The sequence below is a fragment of the Stegastes partitus genome, unplaced genomic scaffold (assembly GCF_000690725.1).
Source record: "Stegastes partitus isolate 25-593 unplaced genomic scaffold, Stegastes_partitus-1.0.2 Scaffold989, whole genome shotgun sequence".
NCBI lineage: Eukaryota > Metazoa > Chordata > Actinopteri > Pomacentridae > Stegastes > Stegastes partitus.
Window position 1 is genome coordinate 135189 of NW_007578720.1, and position 24114 is coordinate 159302.

The 24114-nt window shown below is 40.7% G+C and overlaps 2 protein-coding genes across 2 annotated transcripts in view; both read left to right on the forward strand.

Annotated features, from left to right (window-relative positions):
• tead4 (TEA domain transcription factor 4) overlaps positions 1–17758 on the forward strand; it is a 33352-nt gene extending 15594 nt beyond the window's left edge. Inside the window, exons 4-12 of the mRNA XM_008294743.1 lie at positions 3497–3559; positions 5025–5159; positions 5661–5704; positions 5992–6053; positions 6246–6376; positions 7260–7433; positions 11558–11698; positions 13144–13296; positions 16780–17758. Coding sequence (XP_008292965.1) covers positions 3497–3559; positions 5025–5159; positions 5661–5704; positions 5992–6053; positions 6246–6376; positions 7260–7433; positions 11558–11698; positions 13144–13296; positions 16780–16893 — 1017 coding nt within the window. The 3' untranslated portion in view covers positions 16894–17758. The remainder of the gene's footprint in view (positions 1–3496; positions 3560–5024; positions 5160–5660; positions 5705–5991; positions 6054–6245; positions 6377–7259; positions 7434–11557; positions 11699–13143; positions 13297–16779) is intronic.
• Positions 17759–21073: 3315 nt separating this feature from the next.
• On the forward strand, positions 21074–24079 carry mansc4 (MANSC domain containing 4). The gene is made up of 3 exons (XM_008294740.1): positions 21074–21296; positions 21401–21535; positions 23229–24079. Exons 1-3 carry the CDS (start codon positions 21074–21076, stop codon positions 24077–24079), a joined length of 1209 nt encoding a protein of 402 aa, XP_008292962.1.
• Positions 24080–24114: the final 35 nt, after the last annotated feature.

Genomic DNA, 24114 nt, shown 5'->3' on the forward strand with positions numbered 1-24114 from the left:
ATTAACAGTTCAGTTTTACTGCAGTTTTTTATTCATTCATAATTTAAATGTGATAGTCGGTATTTCGTGCACATTTCAGGCTATTGATTGACTACAGTTCTTTACAATACACTTTTGAACAAAAAGGTTATCCATACGAACTTTCAGACAAATTTCAGTTTTAAACTTTTGTCAAAACAACATACCAACAGTCTGAGCACCATTTTCAGTTATGTTTCTTTCTTGTTTTCTAATTTTTGTCTTTAAAAAAAACAAAACAAAGCGTATTTAAATCAGTAAGGCATGTTTCTCTGCTTTAAGGCCTCATAGAACAAAGGAATTTTAGCCACATGGTTGTTAAAGCAGCTATCCTCAGGGGTTAAACTGGACCCTAGTCCACCACAGTTGTGCCACCAGCTCCCTAAAGCTTTATTATGCTCCAATGTGAACCACAGATGCAAAGATGTTGCTTTTGTACTAGTTTGTCTGCCTGGAATCCTCTTGACGGGCGTGTTGTCATAGATAATAATAATAATATTAATCGCTTTTTTGTTTGGAAAACAAAGTTACAAAGTTGTATAATAAAACGACAAATAATGAAAACAAATTCAAACAAATAAAATACCAAACATGGAAAATAAACATGATGAAATAGTTTAAGTCAATTTATGTCAAGTCAAGCAAGTTCCAGTAAAAAAAAGATTATGATTGCCGTTATGAAAGTAACCAAACAATGTTATCATAGTAAATTACACATTAGGCATTAAAACCCTACAAAAATGATATAAAATACTACTTTACCTGCTTATAATACATACTTAGGCTGAGACCCCACAATGTTGTAAGTTATGGAGAACAACCTAACTAATGTATTAACGTAGCTAAGACCCCCAGTATTATACACTACAGAACTTACCTAACTAATATAAATATTATGGCTAAATGCCCAGTAGGTTGTCATCTACGCGTCCTTGCAGCATAGCTTTGACACCGCCAGTCATTTGGTCTGCACGTGGATGTCCACAGATAGGTCAGCGCAGGCTTGGAGAGATGACGAAATGTACATCATATGGACCCTAGAGGATCCTTGCATTTTCACAGATGCAGAAAGAATAACACCTGCCTTAAGTCTGGTATATGCTTCCTTGCAGACAGCTGCTGACACCACAGATGGATTGTTTAAATATACTAGTTTCTAGTCTGCTAGGAGTCTGCTAGCGGGACTAAGTTCAGTTTTTGTGCAGTAGGTTATATACTCTCTGCATACACACTACTGCTTTTGTGGCATATCCCCCACACAGACACAAATTTAGGCTGCACACAGAAAGTTCCACACATACTCTCAGGCAAGAGCATGCATATTTACAGATCCAAAAACTACAAGACTGGCCTTAGTGTCACAGAATGCCAACTTGCATATAACTCTTGAAATCTGCTTTCATACAGCAGCTAGAGCTGAATAAACAAATGCAGTTTCTTTTCTAAAACTTTATTAGACAGCTGTAGCATCACACAGACAAAGGTCCCTCACTGTCGTCATGCTGACAGAATGGCTCTGCACAATTTACACCAGTCGCACAGCAACAGTAGCTTCATTTATTATTTACGTCTTTTAAGATTTCCCTGTGTGCTTATGTAATCAAACTATGCACTTTCCTGCAAAGCAAACATCAGAGCTGTCCATACATTTATATTTTCAGCAAAGGCTCCAGCCCCCTCGTGACCCTACAGAGGATAAAGCAGTGTATAGAAAATGGATGGATGGATGGATGTAGTGCATTTGAGTCCACTGAGACTTTACTGTGCTTCACAGAGGTGGATTTTTTTCCCCTCAAACTAATTTAAAAGGTTGCATTAGAAAAATGACCAGAAGATACAAAAAGTAAACAAAAAAGAAAATTTAACAAAAATGAGAATGTTAGGGCATCTCTCTAAAGGTATATGGTCAATTAGATTTAATTTTATTGTGAAATTTAACCAATACAGTGGAGATGAATTGATTTATTTATTTTTTTAAATCTTGAATGGGATTTTTAAAATGGCATTTAGAAAATTCAAGTACACAGCTGAAGTTTGAAGAAACCATGTCGCCAGAAACCAGACACCATCCAGAAAACACAATGTGTACGGTTTTCAGTGCTACAACTGCTGTACCAAAGTAAATGCACACTATTTTTGCTGTCAGCAGAATGCTCTGTGAGCTCTGACCTCAATGAACAAGGGCTTCCCTCACCACAACTCCCAATTTAACCCCTGGCAATACCCAATATTTTTATACTGACAATGTATCAAGTATCAATGACAATGGGACGGGGGTCAGTCACAGTGATACACATGCAGACAATTATCACATGAATCTGTAGCTTCCCCTGGGTTTTAATGAGCTGTATGGCATGTCTTAGTTTATCTGCCCAGTGCCCAAATATACTGTTCTGATTCTCCATCACCACTCTCATAGCATCGTTTTTGGCTGGAGCAGGCAGCTGTTTTCTCCAAAAATGCTCTAAAACCTCCCTGTAAACTACCTGATTAACACTAAACAGTAGAGAGACAAAGCAGGTGACTAACTGTTAAACATAGTGCAACATTTAGCGGCTCAACAGACATGTTTCCCTCAAGTGTTGGTAGAGACCAAAAATAGAGCTAAAATGGGAGTGAAAATTGGACTTTAAAATAACTCCAAATGAATGATGATGTTGTTCCTTAACTACTGGATGTTTAAATAAGCTACTGTTGATTAACAGGTTCAACATGCCAACCCAGAAGGTGAAGATATATCAGTGCTGTGTTCATAATTTGTTCCTGCTGCCCACAGGTGATCAAAACAACAGTTACTGTAGGTTTAAGTTAATGCTGTTTGAGCTTAGCTTCACATTTATCCATTCTTTAATCCTGTGCAGGGTTGCTGGAGGCTTAGATGCATTGCATCTTGAGTCTTGGGTGAGAGGTAGGATACCTTATCCAGGAAAATGAGCAAAGAGGTGACGTGTGAGTCGAGCTGAAGTGGGTCATGCAAATATATCTGGGTCATAGACTGTCGTATGACGGCACTCACCTGCCACTCAAAGCGGCAACATCTTTAAATATCCCTTTAAGCCTGAATACAATTTAAACCAGTGACTTATATATATATATATATATATTTGTTTTTTTTAAATCACCACCTGTACTATTTTCATAAACATTGAAATTAGCTATAGAGAGCGTTTTTAATTTCAGCTGGTAAACATGTTATTCTGTCATAAAATTGGGCAGTTTAACATGGGGATCTGCGGGGATTGATTCACTTTCAGGGTCAGCCTCAAGTGGCTGTTTGAGGAACTGCAATTTTTGACACTGCAATGGCTTCATTTTTCAACCACAGAAATTGCTGCTTGGTTGCAACACAAATATTTGTACCTTTGGGTAGTTTAGAGTCTCTAGCTCACCTGCGTGTTTTGTAACTGCAGGAGGAAAGTGGAGCAGAAGGGCATCCTTGCTTTACTATGTTGCATTGCTTGCTCTTTGTGTCGTCCAGGTGTCTAGTCACATCCAGGTTCTAGCCCGACGGAAGGCCAGGGAGATCCAGGTGAAGCTGAAGGTACGCTACGTGAGTCAACTTTTATCTGCTTTTTCAATATTCACTAAATGTTTTGGAAGATTTCATATGCAATGAAGTGTTGTTCTTGTTAAATGTACTTTGCAATTCTTGTGCACACTGCCAGAGAAAAAAAATAGGCGTAGCTGAGTTAAAGGTGTGATTAGTATGCTGCATTTTCTTATTTTATTTGAGACTGACTCACAGAGTTTTTTAGACTGTAATCAGAGCAAGGTGCCTGTATTCAGCTGTTATCATGATTTCAATCAAGTTGAGCAGCAACAGACGGAAAGAAGGTGAAAACATTATTACCCTATATTATTTCCTGTTATAATGAAGTTTCATGTTTTGTTAAAGGCATTTCAACCTCTGTGGCCCCTCCACGGCCATGTATTCACATTCCATTAACACAAAGACACAAATGATTGGCTATTTTAATTGCAGCCCATAATTGATGCAAGTTTTAAATGAGATACTGACACATTTCGATGAAATGTGAACATATTTTACAAAGCCTGGGGCTTGCTGTGCATGGTTATGAATAAGATGAACCAAACACAATTTTCAGGAAACAAATTAATCCCTGCATTATTCCTTCCAGGTATTACATCTGGTAAGTACCACAATAAAAGTTTTCCTGTGTGGTACGCTGAGAGCTTACACATCCCTGTCCCCCCAGTACTTTCTCAGTTTACATTTCTCATCCGCATACTCGCGGTCACAGCAGGCAACAGGACTCTCCCTCACCTTGGACAGTAGCCACGAGGGTTCAGCTGGCAGGGCTCTGCACCGGTCACAGGGTTGGCCCCTGTGACAGGCCTTTTTAAATACGTCTTTGGTGTAACTGAGATCCCTGCCACATGTACCCCCCATATTTCAGCTATGCCCTTGTGTTAGCCAGTTCTGGGAAGAAGAATGCACCGTGTGGCCTTGCCCATTTGGGCTGGGCGGCAAGTGCTTGTAGTCCTCTGTGGTTTGGAAACTGCTGAAGGAGTGGATTCAAAAACAAGAGCTGTATCACTTTACAGTGTGGCACATAGTATAGACTTTTATTTTTTTATTTTTTAATAAATCTATCTCCTTTTTTAAATCCTTTTAATGACATTAGCATTTAGCAATTTTGATATTGTTATGATAACCGTATTAACATTTCACCCTGTTGCCTGCCTTGACTTCCACTATGACCTCCAACAGAAGCTAGTTGTCATCACTGGCTTGCCCCTGCCAAAGCAATAAACTTAACTCTTGACCCAAAGGCCCTTGACTGTAATATCACCTTCTCTCCAGCTCTCTGGCTGGCAGTGATTCACTGGTGATGCAAGCTGGCCTGAGCCTTTCATTTCCCCTTTTAGGGCTCTGCTTGTGTTAGTGGTAAAGTGGGGCGCTGACTTAAATGGAGTTTGATGAGTGCTCTCCCTTTGCATGACTGTCTGTTTATCTTACTCTCACTCTCTGTCGCTCTCTATAGGACCAGGCTGCCAAAGATAAGGCCCTCCAGAGCATGGCCACCATGTCCTCAGCTCAGATCATCTCACCTACGGCCTTCCAGAACAAGATGGCTCTCCAGGGCCTCTCTAGACCAGCTTACCCCACTACTGGTGGGGTGAGTCTCTGACCTGTCCCCTACATGATCTTATCTATACCAATCTAAAAGGCTGAGCAGTACTCATATTTGTAGAACAAATTCTGTGATTTAATGCCACTCCTTTTATCCTCTTATATACTGATACATTTTCGTCATATTCTTGGATGCAAAGTAGTTTTTATCTTGCGACCATTAGTCTTCAGTTTTCTTAAATTTACAATTTTCAAACATCTTTTTATCTTGCTTTTTCTTGGTTTAGGTTTATGAACTTCTCAGTAATTTGATCTGTTTACAACTTTTCTAATCAATAAATCTTATTTTATCTCAATGCTTGCATCACACATATATATTAGTAATAATATTTACTTTTCTGTCTTTTATCTTTTTTTTTTTTTTTAACACATTTGAGCTGGTAACTTTTTGAGAGCCACCTCTCAGTTGCATTTTGAATGCAGAATAAACACAGTTGTTGCTGTGTATTTAACTATTAAACATAGTTTCTACACCTTTTCCCCTTAGTTTTGGCACGGAGCACTTCCAGGACAGCCAGGAGGCCACGAAGAGTAAGTAGCCATTCTTGTCTACTCTATAGCGCTATCCATTAGTGATTTCTCATGTGATCAGCTTAATAATAATCAGATAAATTTCAGTCAGGGAATAAATCTCAGAGCAAATTAAAACACATCAGTGCAATTATGAAGAAAAGTCCTCAGCTGTCTGACATTCAGCATACCACTCTGCCCCCTGCGTCTTTAGAGGTCAGGTGGTCCAATTAGTATATGAGATGGGGTCATGAGGCTGAGATGCTGCATAACATACCTCCTCTCTCTTGTCTGTCTCTTCTCTCTAGCATTAAGCCCTTCTCCCAGCAGAGTTATGCCATGCAAGCGTCCGGCCCGGCCCCCATAACAGGTGGGTGCTCTTTCTCTGCTCTGCTGTGTTGACAGACGGCCGTCGTGTCAGCAACGTGATGTGACAACCCAGGTCATCGTAGAGAGCCTGTCCAAAGCGCAGAGAGATAGCTGTGTTTTCGCTGCATTTTCAAGGTTTACTTTGTGACACTAAAAGAACACATTTACATGCTCGGTGCCCTCTTCTCTGCAGGTTATGAAAGCACAGCAGGGCTGTCCATGTCTCCTGGTGCCCCCCCTTGGCAGGGCAGAAGTATTGCCAGCTCCAAGCTGCGAATGCTGGAGTTCTCCGCCTTCCTAGAGCAACCTCAGGACCCAGAGACTGTGAGTATAGTGAAGACAACTGTTTTGATCCATCAGTGACTTAGAAGGGTTTATTATTTTCAGGATGTCGATTCAAAAACAAACCTGAAAAAAATCTAGACAGCGCCCAAAATCAGCTGCTTGGAGATATTTCATTCACAGTGTTTTGGTTCTCAGACCTTGGTTGAGTTTACCCTGTAAGATTTTTTTACACAGATTTCTTCTATTAAATTCAGTCCGACAAGAGTGTGACTGGACAAAAATACGTTTTCATAAAACAAAATCACTGTTTCCTCCTCTCTATTGCCTATTAATACTATATATATATAGTTTATTTTGGTGTTGTACCAGCAAAGCAAATCTCCTATCTTAAAGAAAAATAGTGTGGCAAAGGCTTAGACGCAGAATTTTTTTTGAAATAACACAGATTATGACATTGATCGCCAAGTCAGAGATTCAAGAGTCAAAGATTCAAAATGTCCTGTACACAGAAAACAAGTTGCGCTTTAAGAGCTAATTACACAATAGCAATCAACATGAAAATACCAGTGGTACCAAAAACTAACATTCTATACGCATATCACTGAAAAAGACTGGATATTGTGGTTTCAAACTTAAAACATTGGGAGTTTTCCTGTCATAAGGGTGTAACTGCAACTCCCAAAGATGATAGTATAAGCTGTATTAACACATTTACACAACAGCTATCATGAATGGTGAGACTGAAAATAAAACAGCGGAACCTTTGAGAGAGGATATCACAGTAAATGTGATGAAACGGAGCAGCAGGCCTAATATGACAGATGTCTTACGGTATTCAGCAGCACCCTTGGTGTTAATGGCAATTCAGCAAACTGGACATTTGCCATTTTCATCTCCTGATATGCACTTTTGTTTCTCCTAGTTCAACAAGCACCTGTTTGTGCACATCGGCCAGTCCAACCCAAGCTACAGTGACCCCTATCTGGAGTCAGTGGACATCAGGCAGATCTACGACAAGTTCCCAGAGAAGAAAGGGGGCCTGAAAGAGCTGTTTGACAAAGGGCCACACAACGCTTTCTTTCTCGTCAAGTTCTGGGTAAAACATTTCTGTCCGTTTTGTTAGTTGTTTTTTTTTTTAACTTGCTGTTCATAGAAGGCCAGTTTAGTTCAATCTGAACACTTTAGTTTTCAAGTTCAGTTCAGTCACTTTAGTTTGATTTCAAAGGACACTAATTTAATTTAAGATACTATTTTCATACACATTATGTAAAGCCTAATCTTATATTCTATGTTTTGTATACTTAATACATAAGCCTCCCCAAGTCATGAAGGTGAAGTGAGACTACAGTGAATGCTCTTGTTAATGTTTTGTGGCACCTGTTGGCTGTTAATGGCCTCGCGGTGTTAACTGTGTTGAGAGAGCTTAAGCGTCGGAGTTAAAGGAACTTAAGTGCGATTTGAGGCCAGAATGAATGGAAAGTCATCGCTCCTATGACCTGATTGGCGGTTTATATGCCTGCAAAGAGGGCATTGGTGCGCAGCATTTGCCTTGGCTGTATTTGTATATGTCTGTGATGTGCGTGTGGTTGAGTGTGTGACAGCAGCCTTGGGGAGAGTGGCAGGCCTGATCTTTCACTAGGAGAAATGTGATCCCAGACACCTGTCTCTGCACTATTAGACTGACTTCAACCCTGATGCCCCCCCCATATTCTTATTTATAGATAAGCCCCCCCAAAAGACACATACGCACACACACACACCCAGACAGCCACGCAACACTCAACATTACACACAGAGAGTGATAAGAGAGTAAAGCATGATGGCAAAGTCAACATAAGATACAGACACATGGAGGAGACTTTGGGATATCCTTTGGAAAGTTGAGGAAAATCCAAGTTAAGGACATGAAAATGCGCACAAAGAAGAGATCGCAAGAGACCGAGTGTAATCGGACACGATCACTTTGTTCATCTCTCTGATCTGATCCGACCACGTAGCTTTACTTCAGGACAAGACCTTTGGTATTTGTATCATGCGCAACACGTACACAGTAACAGACCCACCCTTCTCCTACCCTACCTCAGGACACCTCCCTCCACACACATGTCAAATAAATAAACACGTCTTTAAAAGGAATTTAACTCTGAACTAACTTAAACACTAAAGCTCAAAAGAGGTCAAGTCAACTCACATGTGACCAAACTGTTCACCAGTAGGACGAACCTATCTCAAATATGAGCATGTTGACTTTACAATAGAAATCAGGGTTAAGCATGACTTAAGTGAGTAAAAATATTTATTTAAACTTGGGTTGTTTCATAAAGTGACAGCAAATATCTACTGGATCAGAACTACAATTAAGTCATTACAAACTCCATTTGTTTTTTTTAAGCACAAATGATGTGCACTCAGCATGTGTGCAGCATCTTGGCTCCACGAGAGCCTTGAGAGGTTGTTTTAGGCAAGGCATCATTCCTCTCGTCTTCTGTGTCATCTCAATAGTTAGACATATACATAGTTCCAGACTATTCAAGATGTACAGTGTCATCCATATATCACAGATAGGCATATCAGACATCCCGCCCTGGTGCTTAGTAAACAGACCAGCATCAGACCACTCCAAATCTGACACACAGTGCAGCCTCATCTTTTTCAATGGGGGATCAACTCAGCCTGAAACATATGGAGCTCTGAAGGAGAAGAGGTGGATACAGTCATAGGTTTTCTTCAGTGGTGTGGATCCTTTCATGTCTGTGGTATGGTGCTTGGATGTCGATGGTGGAGGCACGCTACGCTGCTTCAGTAAAGAATATTGTTAAATTAGTTTCGTCGCTGTGAAAATACATGATCGTCTTAAATAGGTGATGGAGGAAAAGAAAGTGTTGAAAACTGAGTAACTTAAGAAGTCACTGTGTTGTGTTGAGCCACTGGTGACTTGCAAAGCAGATATATACCTTTAACTGCTGTGGTTTGAGGTGCCAAAGACTGTGAATGTCAAGTTCAAAGTGCCGCCTTGCCTCATATGCCACCAGATGGCTTTGTATGTATGGCATTACCCTTCTCACAGGCTCAACTTCCACATTATTTATTGTAGAGAGATAAAAGACATTGGTGAGTGGCACCATATTGGAAGTAGTCATGTCCAGTCCTTGGGAAGAGCAGCTGGTCGAGCCACGGCATTTGATTCGGGGGGTGAGAGGAAGGAGGAGATGAGTAACCCCTCCATATATCATAAAGGAAAAGAGCGCAAGACAGCAATAAAGCACAGGAGATAGAAATAGAGACACACAGTGAGAACAAGAGATAGGGATGGCAAGAGAAATGTTGTGTGGCACGTAACCAACAAGTCATTCATTGGTGAAATATTACTCTCTTGATTCATGTCAGAGCCTGGTGGAGTCAACAGTTATGACATATGCAGCTCCTCACTAGAGGAAAACAAGCTCATAACACTGTCCCCCCTCAGTCTGTTCATCTTATCATATCCCAAGGGGGTCCTCCAATTCTCAAGGCATCCATGACAAAACACAGAAATGCTACAAAACAGCTGGGCATTTCAACACCCACACTGGAGAGGAAAAAAAACCCCAGCAAAGATGCTCTCGGCCATGAAAATAAGCAAAATGAAATCCTCGACACATCTGAAAATACGGTAACCTTATTTACAGCGCTGTAAAAGATGGGAATAGCCTAATCGATGTTGCCACAGTGACACAGGCGCGTGGCAGGTCGTGACTTGGGGGTGTGCTGAGGTGCAGGTTGGCATGGTGACGGTGACAGGCGGCTGACCCACCTCCAAAGCTATGGTATTCTAGATTGAATTTCCAGCAAACCCCCCTGTCGGCCACTGGCTGCCCTGCGCCGCTCCCCACCTTCCTCTTCACCCCCTCAGCGCCCGTGGCCCTGTCCTAACGGATTGTCTCACGCCTTTGAAGTGCAGAGGGAATCCGATTTGAGCTGGCTCTGCTAAATTGTTACACAGCCAGCCTGCCCACCGTGATCTAATCAGCCAATTGCGCAGTGCTGATTGTAATTGGATGAATTCCCTCGCAGGCTGTTAGGGAAGCAGGGAATGGCGGTTCGGGGAGGGTCACTAGGCCCCAGGGATGAAGACAAATAGAGGAATTACATGGGCGAGGGATGAAGATGAACGGGGTGATGAAGAGATGAGAGGAGGCTGAGCGGTGTCTCAATGGCCCATTAGAAGACAAGAGCCCGACAGGGGAAAAGGTAAAACAGCCCAGCTGTCTGACAGAGGAGACGGCACCTCAGTCTGATCTGAAATCTGATTAGACTCGCCTCAATTCAAACTTGAATTGGTGGGAGGATCAGAGATGGGTGAATGTGCTTCCACCTGAGGATAAACAAACTTGGCTGCCTTTAAGTTGAACTTGTAAAGTCATATTTTTGTCTTATTGTCTCATTTGGCATTCCATTAGTTTCAGTTGTTGATTATTATTCTTATTGTTATGAATTACCTTGTTAGTTTTCACAGAAATCTTTTTTGATTGCATCTCAAGATCATGTTTAGCAATGAAAAGAAGTAAAAAATGTACAACGTGACTTGTGCTCTAACTGGCTCCAACATATTCAAAAATGTCAGCATACCTTCTTTAAAGAGAATTTCCAGGTCTGAGATTGTTCAAACAAATCTGTCTTGTTGACAGAGTAAACCCGATGCCGCTCGAATGCTCCATAGATCAACAAAATCTTATGTATCATCATCTTACAAGAACATGCACTCACACATACAAAGAGATAATCAGCATCTTGGGAATCCTGACACTGGATTTGATGGTGTTACTCAAGGTAAATAAGGATCTGTCCATTGGATACCTCCTGGCTTTATCTAGAATCGCTCGCAAGCTTTGCTTAGCTGTAACACCTTCAGTGATGTGTCTTTGCCAGACCGACGCACATGTTCACTGAGATCCATATCACTGAGCATACAGTAGGATCAGGTATTTTGTTATAGATTATGCCGCGGGTCTATATATATATATATATATATATATATACCCTCCAGACTGGCTGCTTGGAGTATGTTTAGTACACATGTGTCTCCAGTTAAAAAAAGGGAATGTTTGCACAGAAAGGGGAGCAAGCCTTAATACATTCACAACCAGGCTGCCTAACTAACCATGATTCCTTCCAGTCAGACTGACAGTTGTAGTTGTAGTTGTAGTTGATCCTGACATGTTGTCTGTTTCCTCCTTTTAGGCGGATCTTAGTGTAAACCTGCAGGATGACAGCAGCTTCTTTTACGGTGTGTCCAGCCAGTATGAGAGCTCTGAGAACATGATTATCACCTCATCCACCAAGGTCTGCTCCTTTGGCAAACAGGTGGTGGAGAAAGTAGAGGTAAGACAAGGTTTTCAAGAATCACTTTTTTAATGTCTTCACTTTGAGTCGATCATAACAAACTTATCCTGCATCTATTATGAGAGATTACTGGAAGTGTTGTGGTGTTTTGGACATACTATTACACTAGATTTTCTTGCCTGTCTTTTTCTTAGCTTTTCCAGCCGGTGCGTCTGGGTGCCCACTGGGTAAATAGGCTGCAAGAAATTTATAGGCTTCCTCTGACTTCTTTGTTTTAGGGGCCCGTAGACATTAGAGTTCTTATCTAGACGCAGCTGACTTCCTGGATGAATGGCTCAGAGTAATGCACTCTTCTTCAAAGTTTATTGCAGAGTCAATTCAGAATATTTACAACGCAACAGAGATTTTGCCATTTTTACAATTGTTCCTTTTGCAAGAATTGTGTTTGGGAAAGTATTTTTGAACCTGTAAACCTGCCACGATGGCATCTGACAGCAGACTGGCAGCTCTGTAGATTCTAACTGGAACTGAAAAAATGCACTGTGTCCGCCTTTGTAATTTTTCTGTGAAATATATTATTTTGGAAATTGAACTTTAATCAAAGATGAGGCAGCTAAAGGCCACTGCTCCTAAATCAACACGTGAGGTTGCCATAAGTAAATACGTTTTCAGGAGGTGGTGGACAGTAACATAAAAATTAGCACATCAGTAAATAAGGTTTGGTGACTTATTTAGTAAATAGTATTCATTCGTTTCAGTTTATTTATTTTGAAACCCCTGATTTTGTGTGCTTCACATTTTGTGGAACCCCTGTGTGTTATTTTTGGATAGCAGAGTTCCTGCAATTATCAACAGTAAATGATATATGTGGCGACTATTCAAGAAGTTTGTATCACCGAATGAATGATAGACCAGTGAAATTTCAACATTAAGAGGTCATGACCACATCAAAACATTACAATTATCACCCAGAGGAGTGAATAACTGCTACTGGTGGAGATGAATTCCAGTCAATTACCGCTGATCTGTGGTCAGGAAACTGACGTGATTCACAAATCTCCCCAGCATGACTAACTGTTATGTTTCCCGTTAACTATACACAACAGTCGCCCTGCCCCCATCCACTGCTGATGGATTGTACAATATAAACACATACACACACACATCCCTAGGTAGAGCCAGCTGCCTCCGTAGACCACATGATGATATTTAATGGCTTCATTATTTGATTACAGTTGTCACAAGAAATATGTTTATTGTCAAATCTGGCATGCCATATGCTGCATTAGGAACATTGGGTTATACAGCTTATCACATAGATGTTCATATCCAACATATCCATTTGAGTTTCAGTGGAATATGTGTGCTTATGTGTTTTGTTTTTTTACATTAGGTTTCACATTTTAATGTGTTTTAAATCCTCTTCAAGTATAGTGTATGTTCTCAGATATTGGATTTCACGCTTGCCTTTCTGTTTTTCCTAGACCGAGTATGCACGCTTTGAGAATGGACGCTACGTGTTTCGGATCCATCGTTCCCCGTTATGTGAATACATGATCAACTTCATCCACAAGCTCAAACACCTGCCGGAGAAGTACATGATGAACAGCGTACTGGAAAACTTCACTATTCTACAGGTACACATAGGATTCAGGGATTTGTCATGGTATCTGCGCATGTATAGTGGCCAGGGATTTTATAGTTTTTGCATGTGTGTTACTCTTCTGGTATTATATGCAGTCATCTTATCTTCATGAAGGGAAACATGTGATATTCTGTTAAATATTTACATTGGCTTTCCTTCTGAGAGTGAAATAAGAGAACCACTTTTCATGTCTGGCAGCCACTTACCTTAGATTAGCATAAACACAGCCAGGAATGAGGGAAACAAGCACCTTGCTTTAAGTTGTATTCATATGATATCATTCAGACTACAACTACCCTGAACAGCACCCAACTAGCAATTAAAGTTAAAAAATAAAATAAAATAAAATAAAATAAATCATGACTTTGTAACAGGGACAATCTTTCACTTGTTGAAAAAAAAAAAACACAGAAAGGCCTGAAGGTCACAAATCCACATTTACTGGCAGTTTCATTAAAATAAAATCCAATATTTACACTAGTAGAATCAATTCAGCTCATTTGAAAGGAACTTTCCAAGGCTTGTTTGTGTTTGGCTTCATTTATGAACAAATATGTAACGCTAAAAAATAATCTAATTAAGGATATCTGGTGGGATGACAAGATTAGCAATAGAGTAGCTTTCTTTGAAAAGGGCAGCAGCTGTTTCCCCTGTTTCCACTCTTTATGCTAAGCTAAGCTAATCAGATGCTGGCAGCGACTTCGTATTCAGCAGACACACATGAGAGTGCTAGTGGGAAGAGAGAGAGTAAACATATTTAACAAAATGAATGATTTAGGAACCGAGTACGAGGTGTGTCAGAAAACTTTCAGGACTGGTTTCACAAAAGATATATTTCAAATCCAAACTACAAGTTTTCCCCTTCAAAGTAATCCTCCTGGAGTCTAACACACTTTCCCAGCCTTCTCTGCCACGTCGCCATGCACTCCTGGAAGGATTTCTCTGGGATCCTCTGCAGCTCCATCGTCACAGCCATCTCGATGTCGTCCACGTCTTCAAAACGGGTCCCCTTGATGACCCCCTTGAGCTTGGGGAAGAGGAAAAAATCCCACAGAGTCAGGTGGGGTGAGCAGGGAGGTTACTCTAGCACGGCGATGTTCTTGTCAGCCAGGAACTGTCGGATGCTCAGGGCATTGTGAGCAGACGTGTTGTCATGGTGAAGCAGCCACGACTTGTCCTGCCACAACTCTCACCTCTTCTCTGAACTAAAAGAAGCAAACGGCGCAGGATCTCTTTGTAGACGTTCTGGTTGATCGTCTGAAGGGGAAAACTGGTAGTTTGTAGTTTGGGTTTAATTTATATCTTTTGTGACACCAGTCCTGGTACTTTTCTGACACACCTTGTATGTCACTGTTATCAACCTTTATTAGTTCTGTGTACATAGATCTGAGATTATTTTCTGTCCTGTGTACATACAGAAGCATAAACAACATATTCACTCTTAAAATCAATGTGATCTCTCTGTATATAAAACATTCTTACACTAAAATGCAGTCATTATCCATCATTCCTGCTGTCCTGTTAACACCACTCAGAGGTGATGAAGCACACAGGGCCACATGGATGTTCAACATGTATGAAGACGTTTTCTTTCAAATTCAAAGGGCTTTTTGCAGCCATCGTCACACTGTAGCAACAGGTGTGAACCAGGACAGCGGTGGTCTTTAAACAAATATGGTGCTGCTGTGATATTTCCACTGGGCGGTCCATTAACAGCCGGTAGCATTTTTTTTCACAGCCTAAGAACAGCATGTTATTATGGTTTCTTGCAGACTTAAACCATTTGGTCCATTCTGCTCTAAGCTGGGCTTTTCTCAATGAGCCGGTATGCTCCTCAGAGAACAGACACAGAGAGGAAAAGTGAATAGAGTGCAGTGTGTCACCATAGTAACAAGTGGTCCTCAACAACAGGGTTCAAAGAAATTTGTGTTCCTTCTACTGGCGGCTGCATTCCTACAGTACCAGCCAAGAGACAATGACCATATTGAGCCCACACTGACGACTACATGGCAGCATGTCATTAGGCTTCTCAGTGGGCTGATTTAGCTCACATTAACCATGAACAGCTCATAAACAGATGTTCACACACATATACATGCACACACGCTTGCACGGCTGGACACAATGGATCGATTTGCCTCCTGTGATAAGCGTCGCATTCAACGCAGTGCAACTGAGGGGAATGAATTGCTCAAACTGTGTGCCTGTGTTGTGCTTGGTACATTCCACACTCCTGCTGTTTTTTAGATCAACATTGCATATAGAATAACATCATTTTCACCAAAGAGACTGTGTATTTATTTTCCTTTATGAATAAAAGTGTTATATTATGTAGATATGGCATTTCTATCACTGTTCTTCACATTTTTTTTCACCACTGCTAATTCATTAGTGTCGTAGGTTCATTTCATAAAACCAGTTATGGTCCTATACTGTACATACACTGTGAATGAATGAATGTGTTAAAGGCTTGTTTAAGTTGTTTAAACAACTAACTGCATCAAGAGGCAGCATATTGAACCATGTACTGCTATCATTGGATTGTAATAAAATTAACACTTTTTTCAGTTGATAATCATTGTTTTTTTACATTTAAATGCAATTACAGGAATATACTAACAAACTTAACAGTAATTCAGTCTTGGTTATGTACAGTTGTCCTCAGATTTATTCATACTCTTCCATTAAAGAAAAGAAAAAAAATTCACAATAGAATAGAATAGAATAGAATAGAATGCAACATGGTGCATGACAAAATTTAAGATAGTCACTCAAATAACTAGAAACTTAAAAAAAAAAAAAAGTTATATAAATAAAAATTTGCTAAATTATAATTTTGTGAAATAAGACATTGCTTTTGAATTGTGGTTGAAAAGAATAATAAAAAACAAAATTTAAAAATCTGTCCCAGACAAATTAGAGCACTTTGCTGATGAGCAGTGGACCAAAATCAAAATACCCGTCAACAGGTGCAGAAGTCTGACTGAGAGTTACAGAAAACACTTGATTGCAGTGATTGGCTCAAAGGGTTGTTTAACAAAATATTAGTTTATGGGTCCCATCATGCTTGTTTGCTTGTTTTTTGTTTGTTTGTTTTTAATATTTCTGTTGAACCACAATTCAAAAGCAAGGTCATGATTTTCACTAAACTTTTATTTATTATTACTTTTGTCAATTCCAACTTATTTCAGTGACAGCTGTTTTTTTCCTTCTTTAATGGGAGAGTATGAATACATTTGAGGACGACTGTAGCAGAAAGCCATGGCTCTGCTAAAACCACAAACATAAGGACACGTATGACATAAAAGTTCAGATGTTAAACACTAATGAATGTCATTGCACATATCGTTACTTACAGAACCAAAATAAATGTGACTAAAATGTTGTTATCAGTAAAAACATGAGAAACCAAGGTAGGAAGCTTTTTTTTTCTGCCACCACCAGACTGAAGAGTGTTTTTTATGTTTGTCTGTAGGTGGTGACTAACAGGGACACACTGGAGACCCTGCTCTGCATAGCCTACGTCTTTGAGGTGTCCACTAGCGAGCATGGCGCGCAGCACCACATTTACAGGCTAGTCAAAGACTGACACAGTCACACAGTTGGAACTTGCCAGCTCTAGACCCATTGTAGCACATCAGTGAGCAACAACACTAAACAATGGACTACTTCCTCCGCAAGCTTAAAGCTGAAAACATACAACTCGGTCAGGAGCCCAAAGAAACACTGGCTGCGTCAGCGTGTGCAGGAACACGACTACTGCTGAAGAAGAGGTGGATTTGGGACTGTGGAAGCTGAAACATGCTGTGTGTGAAAAGTGGCAAGAAGGAAAGAAGAAAACAAAAAAACAGAGGAGGACCATGATACACTGTGGTCTCTATACCAAAGGAGCCAAACAAGACCTGCATGAGAGAGTTGTCATTGGTGGTGTTTTTCATCTCATTTTTACTAGAGCTTGTGTTTAATTTAGACTATTTTACACACATGCATGTGCAGGGGATGTTTGCTACAGAGGAGTTCGGCTGCCTCAGGGTGCCATCTAGTGACTTAAATATATATAACAATGGGGAAAAAAAATAAAGAAAGTAGACAGAGAATCCCTCTTTTGCACATCCATAAAATATCACTGTTTTTGGTGCCAATGTTTTGTGTTATTTGAGCATTTGAATAATTATGTACAGCGCCACATCCATCTCCTCTTAACAGAGTTGTGACGATAAGTGGCTAAAATGATTTAAGAGAGCTATTGTATTCACTTTGTTTGATGTTTAATGTTCAATGTTTCTTGTATTGTCTTACTGTTTTGATTGAAAACTATCTGACTACAGCAAAAAGGCACATAATAACACTGCTAACTTGAACCAGATGTGGATCTGTGAGTTAATTACAGAAGCTGTCTGTATCTGTAACTTGCCCTGAAGTGTCAGATGAAAATACAAGTGTTTCTTACATAACTTCTCACTGTTGCTGGGTTTTGTGACGTGCTGCCCCTTACTGCTACATGTGGCGTGAACCTAAAGATAAATATCATCAAATGTGCAGGATTTAATCCTACATCCTACAACTACAGTGTGAGTACAAGTCAGAACAAAGCTTTTACCTGTGCCGACACTTTCAAAGATCTCTGTGATCTTTAAAAGTTTACATGTCACTTCATAAATATGGCTAAATATATAATCTAACGCACTTTGTAACATAGTGTTATGATACAGCCTACAAAACTATGTGACAGGTGTCAAATGCACAAAGAGTTTCTGTAGAATACAGAATCAGAATTACAGCAGTTGTTTCATATTGGTTCATATTAGCTCTGTCTTGTTTTATTACCACATACTAATTTTAAGAAGACTTCAAACTGTGTCGTGTGCACTTCACACTAAAAAGGTGACTAAATAAATACAAATATTTAAAGATGTCAGCGTGCATACTAGATTGGCTTGACTTTGAAAGGTGTTTTTGATGGGCACCATATTATCCCACAATGCAATGCGTTGAGGAAACGGATTTAAAAATAGTTGGTAGTGATGCAGCTCCAAGTAAACCAAAAGGTAAGGATTTATTCTAGAGCTGCAATTTGAAATGCATAAAGTGTTTTGATAATTCCATTTGGTGAATCCATTAATTGGTTCATTGTGTCAAAAATGCAGACAAATAGCCAAAAATGTTCATCTTTACTAAGGAGGAATCTGCAGATTATCTGTTTTGTCTGAATATTAAATCCAAACTTTAATATATTCCTTATGCATATCTTCACATTTGGGAGATTGGATCCAACAAGTGTTTGGCATTTTTTCTTGATAAATGACTAAATTATGCTGCTCTATCAATCAACTAATTATTTAAACTGCAGTTTTAAATCTGTAGCAACATTGTGCTCTCTATCTGTGAAGTTTAAAGTCCTCTGGTCATTGGTTAAACCCTGAACACTCACATCTGTGCATCAGAATTACATATTTAGATGTTTTTCCATGAAAATAATCACTTCCTGCCCTAAAATGACTTAGATGTCACTCTGCTCTACATTGAACAGATCTATAAAGTCCCTACCTCTGTCGTCATTCACCCCTCCCCGCTCACTGCAGCTCGAGCACATCAGCTTCTTTATGACTTTGCTCAAACACTGTAAAACTACTCTACGCTACCCAATGGCATGTTGTAATATTGGAGTAATTCAGCCATAAATATTCAAACTGGAAACTGATTCTGAAGAAGTCGAATACAGAAAGCTTCACCTTGTAAACCAATAGAATTAGTTCCTTAGGTATGGTTAGTATAGAACTACGTTAGTCTGAATTTGTGTTTTTCAGACTGTCACACAGCAGTGTACATGGAAAGGCTCAGCCTGGGTGCTCAATGCTCATTTAGCTTTTGATATATCTTGTGGCGTATTAAAAACACGATATGGACATGTTAAAGTAAAAAACTTGACTTTCACTGGAAGGGGTCTTTTATTGGCAGTTTCATTGCCAATTCACAGTTTGATTAACATCCATCTGGACATGTAACATTTTATTGTTAGTTCAAACATTTCTGGAATGCAAAAATACTGAAAAAGTTACAATACATTCAGTAAACTGAGTGTAGTAGGAATTGAGACACAGCTACTGTTTACTGTTTGACTGTTGCCATCTGGTGGTGGTGAGACATTATTGCACTTTTTCTGTCCCCCTCAGCATAAGTTCAAATATAGAAAAACTTGTGAGCTGGACTGAAAGCTCTGATACTCTGGCAAGTCATTTGACTTTATTAGCATGCAGGAAAACCAGCCTGTGCTGCCTGGATAGTAGTGCCTCAAAATGCCAGCTTCCCATTTAATCCACTAGACTGTGTTTCAAACTAAAGAATGCATTTTGGTGTAAAGTTCCCACTGCTATGGGAAAAGAATCCAACTGGGACAACAAGCAGACATTCAGCTGGTTGGTCTGATTGGCTGCTTTTCTAAATCTCTGTTCCCACTGCAAAGCTGCATGACTACATAACAGTGTACATGTTGTGTAACTTTTTAAAATGTAGTAAGATGCGATCATTTCCATTTCTGGAATCTGACAGAACAAACTATGTTGTTTTTGGTGTCATCTAAATTCCTCATTAAATCATTTGGTGAAGGCAATCCTCAGATTCACTTTAATTCTTTTTCAAACCATTTCCACAGAATTATTGCCCCTAAAGTTATGACCGACGAGCCCTGCATTCCATAAGCTCTTTGTCCAGAGAGGTACTTTCAACTCCCAGGTGTAAACCGAGAACGTGGCACTGTGATGGAGAGACAAGCTCACAAAAGGTGAGAGAAGTGTAGCAAATCCCAAACCGCGGCGCAAAAGGCGTATTCCCATAATCCCATTTGAAAGAATTCAGGCAGATTGCTGCAATTATGGCAATCCACTCTCAGATGTCTGACCTGGCTGCAACAGACAGCTTGTTTTATTTTTTCTCCCTTTTTTTTGTTTGTTTTCCAGCCCAGTTCTTGCACACACAAAAAAAACTGGAGCAAGATGCCACGTGGTGAAATAATACCTGCATGGTGGAGATTCATTCAACAGGAATTCTCAGGCCTGAACGATGATTGTGTCAGACAGACATACAGCAAGCTGGGATTTAGAATGAGACAAAAAATGCAAAGACCTAAAGTGTTTTCTCTTAACGAGCTGTATAGTTATGCCACAAATGATCCCATAAAACTATATGCAGGGGATGGACAAAATAACAAGAACACCTTCCTGTAATCCAATTTAACAACACTATAGACAATAACTTTGGAAATTCCACATAGAAAAGCCAAATGCTGTCACTGAGCATAACTTTTCAATTGTTGTTTCCTAACCTGTCTGATTTTTTAAAAATGCTTACACAGTTGAGAGTCAGAATAAAAAGAAATTCCCATTTAGCACTAAAATTGCGCGGTTTCATTTTCTGAGGAAGATTGTTTGATTGTTGTAATGCACCAAGGCTGTATTTCTTGCAACGACAGGCTGTTTCTGTTATTGTGTCCACCTCTGCCTTATTAAATAGCATCTGTAGAAAGCAGACGTGAGTTATCCTCCAGCAGCGCCCCTGAGGCTGACGGACTGCCCGTGGATCAGCCTGGACAGCCTTACGCACGGCTGGGTCTCCACCTCCTGCAGGTGCGTAACTGTGACACACCTGGAGACGGACTGGCACCAGTAAAACCAGACCACTGGCTCCCGTCAGCTCCAAGCAATCAGCCTCCCAAATATGTCTCTGCTTCGTCCAGATTGTGGTTTAACATGGTGTGATTTAGATTATGCGCAATGAATGTCGCATGGGGTTCGCTGACGCTGGTTCTGAGTCTGGTGAGCCACACCGAGTCCAGGTGCTCACCGACCTCCTATTATAAAAACTGCTGGATCCGACGGTTCCCGGGGATTTTCATCGACATCGAGGAGTCCCAGAGGAGAGGAGCGCAGCTTCTCAAGTACTACCAGGAGGAGACGGCGCTGAAATGCAGCCGCACCTGCTGTCTGACGAGAAACTGTGAGTTCTGCTCCTGTAATCTGCTGGTTTTATTTATTGGAAACGGTAAATTGATCCGCTGCTCATGCATTCAGCCCTGAATAATCATCTCTCTTTCCTTATAGTTTCCTGTAATCTGGCCATTTTTCACTATGATACCACTCAAGAAAACGTGAACTGCTTCCACCTGCACTGTCCAACATTGGAGAGCTGCATTCTGAGTCACAGAGGCAACGTTGTTCTGTACAACATCACAAAGGGTAAGTCCATTCATTATTTATCTATATAAACTACTGACAGAGACAGATCATATAATCAGTAATTTGATACCACTGTACTAGTTGTAGCAGCAATGGAAAAAAGTAACTTGTTACAGAAGTGCTGCACCAAAGTACAGTTTTAATGTACTTCTGCATCACTTTTCAGAAGGAAGTAATTTGTGTCTTACCCCACTACATTTAAATAACAGCTAAAGTTTATTTTAGATTACAAATTTAACATACTGAACTTGTAATCACGCTGTAAAATGTTCATCCACCCAACAGCAGTTAAAAGCATCACCAGCCAAGTGCATCAGTAATCATCTGATAATGTAAACTGAAGTAACTCTGAGGCCTTTATTTCCTGCAAAATCAGTACTTTATGGTCTGATTTGAGCTTGTCTTATATTGCCATTCATGCATAGATTCAGTGAATGTATTCTCTCACTTCTTCCACCGAGACTTAGTAAAAGTAAAAACTGTGTAATGTTTGTCATTTTTCATTTTTCAATTGGTTTGTAAAAGTAAAAATTAATTCACTGATTAATCAGTTAGTTTGATGAATTCAAGGAAAAATCTGATCTTTTGACCCCTACAGTGAGGGGATCTGGTGGCTCTGTTATTCTGTGGGAGGGCAGTTTGCAGGAATGATTTGGGTCCACTTGCAAAAAAAAAGCACACACATCCATGTGATGACTTGTAGGTGCTCAACAAAAATATGAGTCGTCGTCTTGTAATATAGTCTACGTACTATTATAGATAATCCCAATAAAATTAATTATGAGTATTATAGTTCTACCACTACTATTAAATTACTACCTGAGGTGGCTGTGGCTCAGGTGGTGGAGCGGGCCGGTCAATGATCAGAAGGTTGGTGGTTCGATTCCGCCCTGTAACCAGTGTCATGGTCATTGTATCATTGGGCAGGACACTTCACCTACCTTGCCTGGTGTGAATGTGTATGAATGGATTCTTTGAGGTGGTGGTCAGAGGGGCCGTAGGTGCAGAATGGCAGCCACGCCTCTGTCAGTCTGCCCCAGGGCAGCTGTGGCTACAATCGTAGCTACCATCGGAATGAATGTGTGTGAATGAATAATTGATAGTGTATACGCTTTGAGTTACTCCTTGAGTAAGAAAAACACCATATAAATCTAATCAATTATTATTATTACCTAATAGTGATATTTGGACCATAAATGCTCTACTTAAGACAATAAAAAAGGGTCCACATGTTCCCTTAGATGTTTGGATCACTGCAAATCAATACCAAGTACTTCTGAGTGATCCACCTTTATCCTATGATGAAACATTTATATCCTGATGGGAGCATTTCCAGGATGTAAATGCCTCCATCCATAGGACACGAGGAGTCACTGAATGATTTAATGAAAATGATGTAAATTATATGCTGTATGGTTCATTCACCAGATCTCAACACAACTGTGGGAGATTTTTAGTTTGACAGCACTCTCCATCACCACCATCAAACACTGAATGAGGGAATATCTTTAGGAAGAATGGTGTTTATCCCTCCAGTAGAGGTCAGAGACTTGGAGGATCAATGCCAGGATGCACTGCAGCTCTTCTTACTGAGACACTTCATGCATTTTTTTCTCCTTTACTTGTATGTAGATCATCCAGTTGTGACAGAACAACAACAAACAGGACTCTCATTCATTTTTTCATGTTCTAGGCGTGGATCCAGATCTGTTGGTGTTTGGAAAATACTTCACGTCTAACGTACGCGTGCTGCCCCACCACTACAGCCGAGTCAACGCCTCCGAGCCGCTGCCCTCAGACAAGCGCCAGTTCATTCATCCTCCTCCACCCGTCGCCCTGCCTCTGACTTCTGCACCCTCGACTAAATCTCCCACTACAGTGAGTGAGGTGCACACCACCACTGCAGCGCTGCACAGCTCCAGTCAGCCTACAGACGTTCACACAACTACCTTGTCTTCCACTGAAACTGAAACTCCGCCAGCTTCAGAAAACTATGCACAAACGAGAATCCCAGCCACCTCCACTGCTTCTCTTGCACCTAGCTTTACTGCGTCTCCTTCGTTCTCCACAGTTACCACCCTCGATCATTACAGCTCTGAAACCCTTCCTGTCTTTTTAACCACAACTGAACAACCCTCCAAATCCAACCCTACCCATCCTCACACCACCAGCTTCTCTCAGTTAGCCAACAGCGCTCCACCCTCCACGACTCTTATAGGCAGCATAGAAAGCAGCAAGCAGTACCCCAATGAGACCAAGGGCAGCCTCGAGAGAAACCACACTGCAGGCAGTGAGGGAGGCCAGGGAGGCGATGGAGAGGACCCCGTGCCGGGGTTGGGACCTGGGTGGCACGTGGCTGCTCACACCTTGCTGGTCGCGGTGGTCATCTGTATCACGGTGCTGCTGAGCTGCTGCTGCTCTGTTCTGCTGGTGGTGAGCTGGAGGGGTCAGAAGAAGAGGATGGGACGCTACCGGACGTCATGGAGAGGGAAAAGAGGCTCCATGCGTCTGATTAAGTACGTGCTGGTCAAGGAGAACTCCTGAACGTGAGGGACGAAAAGGAGATGAAACTGATATTT